The 3,890-nt window shown below is 35.0% G+C and overlaps 1 protein-coding gene across 1 annotated transcript in view; it reads right to left on the bottom strand.

Annotated features, from left to right (window-relative positions):
* Positions 1-2,537: 2,537 nt before the first annotated feature.
* Positions 2,538-3,890, bottom strand: part of LOC106468280 (ubiquitin carboxyl-terminal hydrolase 40-like) — a 53,463-nt gene continuing 52,110 nt past the window's right edge. Inside the window, exon 19 of the mRNA XM_022396615.1 lies at positions 2,538-2,792. Within this exon, the coding sequence (XP_022252323.1) occupies positions 2,542-2,792 (251 nt within the window). The 3' untranslated portion in view covers positions 2,538-2,541. The remainder of the gene's footprint in view (positions 2,793-3,890) is intronic.

The following is a 3,890-nucleotide window of genomic DNA, read 5'->3' as shown; positions in this document are numbered from 1 at the left end:
CCATCCATACCCTGCGAAGTAGTTATGTGGACAGACAGTTTGTTTGTTTGTTTTTGAATTTTGCACAAAGCTACACGAGGGCTACCCATGCTAGCCATCCCTAATTTAGCAGTGTAAGACTAGAGGGAAGGCAACTAGTCATCACCACCCACTGCCAACTCTTGGGCTACTCTTTTACCAACGAATAGTGGGATTGACTGTTACATTATACCCCCATGGCTGAAAGGGCAAGCATGTTTGGTGGGACAGAGATTCGAACCCACGACCCTCAAATTGTGAGTCGAGCGCCCTAGCCACCTGGCCATACCAGGCTGGACAGACAGTATTATTACATTTATATAGATTACTCTTTGTAATTTGGCCAACACATCTCGCTCTTGCTATATATTTTTAATGGTATAAGCATTATTAAGAATTTTGCTGAATTTTATGAAATGGAAGAAGAATAATGTTAGCCTATTTCAGAATGCTAGAAATATTTAAAAAAAAAGCTATATAATGTATCCAGGTTTATGTCAGAAAACAGTCAGGCTAAGTGAAAGAGAAGCAGGTCAGTTAACAATTAGGAGCCATACTTTAAAGTAATTTGTAGTTCAATGAACGATTATTTAATATCCTGTGAAAATGAGCAATCTTTAAGCCTTCATTTATTAACAACCAGTCTGTGAGTTGATTAGACCAAAATCAGGGAACTGAGTGGGCTACAGAGGCATGTCACAGTTTCGGGTATTTAAGTTAAAACCAAAATAATGGAATCTAATAATGGGCTAAACATGTCCTAAAAAACACTGTACAGCCCAAAGAACTCACCTCTCAACTGTGTTCAGCCATGAAGATGCAAAGTTTAGGGGGTTGGCCAAACCATGTTCCTCTCACAAAAAGCAGTAAAATTGTTCCTGTTGGCGTACCATGATTGATCAAATAAAAAGTGCTTATGATTAAAAAGGCCAACATTTATAGGCAAATGCAATTCCAACATAGTAAATTTTGACACTAGAAAAATCGTGAAAAACACAGAAAAATACAAAACTGTCTACATCACTACTTGGAAGAACTGCAAGAAGGTAGCTTTGTACCAAATCCCATGTAAATTGGCTAAAATATGGCAGAGTGATTGTGAAATAACCATAAAATTATGCTTTCTATGGAATCTTGACTTCCTATAATTACTCAAAATGAGCAACTCCAACATTTTTGTTTGTCAATGTGTATTGCATTGAGAAAAGTATCTTTGTACCAAATTCCATGTAAATTGGTTGAAACAAGGCTAAGTAATTGACCAAAACCTCTGTATATTATATATATATATATAAAAACTATATATTATGCTTTTTTGTGAGCTCTGATCCCTAAAACAATGGGCAAATCCAACTATTTGGTACATCATTGTGTTGGACACATGAAAATTTATATTTATATTTTCATCTCGATTGCTGTAAATATGACTGCACAGGAGCCAAAATATACATTGGATTGTTTAACCTTTGAACCCATAAAATCCTTAAAAAGGTCTAAATCAAAAAAATTAAAAATTTGTCTGGGCATATTAGACCAAGGTATAATCCTACCAAGTTTCAAGTCAATCTGCCAAGAAATGAAGGAATGACAGTCAGTTGAAAATAGTTTGGAAAAAGAAACAACATGTCTCTCTGCAGAGACATAAATATTAGATCCTGACTGATCTAAAACATATAAAATCATTGATTGGTCTACATTCCCTTAAGTGCTAAGATGATGATGCTGCCATGATGCTACTATTGCTATTACTACCATTGCAGCTGCTGCCTCTGCTGCTCTGTTACAACTACTGTTGCTATCATATTCTTCACATACCAGTATAGCTCCTTCAACTGATTTAGTGAGTACTTGTCTATGATTCTGAGCAGAAATCATCAAAAGACAATGATGACTGGAGAGACCATAGTACTGTTTTCGTATACACTGGTAGTGTATGCCTTCCTCAACCATCTCTATCAATAAAACCTATGAAAACCCTGGAGAAATCAGCTTCATAAAGCTAAGGAACTAGATCTTATCCTGCAGAACATGTGTTGCCACTATCTTGTTTTGAGTGGAAATCTGGATGGGGAAAGATATGGGTTTTACTCTGTCATATCCAGGAAATTAGTGTAAGTTTGGCCATGCTGGTGAGCAATTCATATTCCAGATATCAGTAAAAGTTCAAATCTCTATTCCAAATTTTAGAAAAAAGGAGAGTACCAGAAATATTTGTTTAGGAATCAACTCGCCGAAAATGTCTTCCTGACTCACAGACTGGGTATTAATTGTAACCTTAGCAAGTAGTATGAGATAAACTTGTTCCTTGGTAAGACTAAGGTTTTATCATTCACTTACTTGTTGCAGCAACAGCAGTCAGTACACTTAAGTTACATTGCTCGGTGAGACACAAAATACACGCAGATGTAATAATGCTTGAGCAGGGATAAGTCATCAAGTTATTCTGGTCAGACATCATACAAACAAACGAGCTACTACAACCACAATTCACTTCTGGTGTTATTTTTCTAAGGACACTAACTATTACTGTAACATTTTTGGGCAATGAAGTCTAGTTCTTTTGCATTCTGTAATATGTTTTCTCCTAAAATAACTTACCTCACATCTATTTTGAATGAAAACTTTTATGTGCACTGAACAATTCTGCTTGTCTATTTTGACATCCCTATTCAGTTCATTGAAAGCATACAGACAGTCTCCATCCAGTAGTCCCATCTCTGTTAAAGTTTTACCATCATGTTCTGTGCCAAGTAACACTTCTTTGTTCTCGTCAGCTGTAAGAGACATTGGAACCATAATGTAACTCACGTTTAGGCTATGTATAAACCACAAGTATCTCATAACTTCAAAGTATAAGCAATAACCAACTGATCAGTTCTTACTAATTCACAGTGATACCATCACTTTAAAAATTCTCATGACAAACACCAAGCCAGAAAGAGTCTACTGTAAACAGTGAAGAAGTGAAACATTGATCAAACAATAACCATAAGAAGGGATTCCAAAACTGTATTTGTTATCAGTATAATAATTGCATATTAGAAGCATTTTATTGACAGATAGTTTAATCCACATAAAGATCAACAATTTATTACAGAAATATAAACTAAACAAAACTACCTGAACTCTTCTAGTGATTATTCTATGGTTAAAACTAAGATGAATAATTGCAGATGAATTATACATTATGTGGAATTTGTAAGAGACAAATTAACTGCCAAAGCCACTGGTCACTTAATGACACTGTTCTATTTGAATGTGATTTACTCACAGGAGAGATGCTTCAACACTTAGCTACTAATTAACTGTCAAACCAATAAAATATAAAGATGACTAAGTGGCTGATACAACTACTGCATCTTGAGATTCCTCAAAGCATAGAAAAACTGATTTTGAGAATAGGCTTCTCTTCTAAGCTAAGTTATTGCTGTAAATTTGATTGTGTTCAACATAACTTGTTTACTTAATGTGTTTTTCATGTGAGTTCTGTTAGCATTAGCTCATTAGCATGTTAAACGATGAAGGAAAGAACTGTGGAATGTGCAACTCACAGAATAAATAACTGGAAACCAGTGACAGAACCCAAGTAAATTACTACAACAGTTAAACTTTCCTTTGCTTGATCTGTTCATGGAACACTGTTAAGTGTTCAATACTTTAGTTCTCTTACAGCAAGGATTCCCAACCTTTTTGTTCCTCTGTATCCCTTGGCATTGGGCATTCTGACAGGTTCCCATGTACCCTTAAAAATTAAGGATCAAAACTGATAAAATTATATTGAATTTATATTATTTTATTATGAAATCTGTATGTGTGGACTGTATAAGGATCTTATAGTATTGATAACGTCAATAAATTGAACTCAGCCTATA

The sequence above is a fragment of the Limulus polyphemus genome, unplaced genomic scaffold (assembly GCF_000517525.1).
Source record: "Limulus polyphemus unplaced genomic scaffold, Limulus_polyphemus-2.1.2 Scaffold2946, whole genome shotgun sequence".
Classification (NCBI taxonomy): domain Eukaryota; kingdom Metazoa; phylum Arthropoda; class Merostomata; order Xiphosura; family Limulidae; genus Limulus; species Limulus polyphemus.
This window is presented reverse-complemented; position numbering and strand designations above follow the sequence as displayed.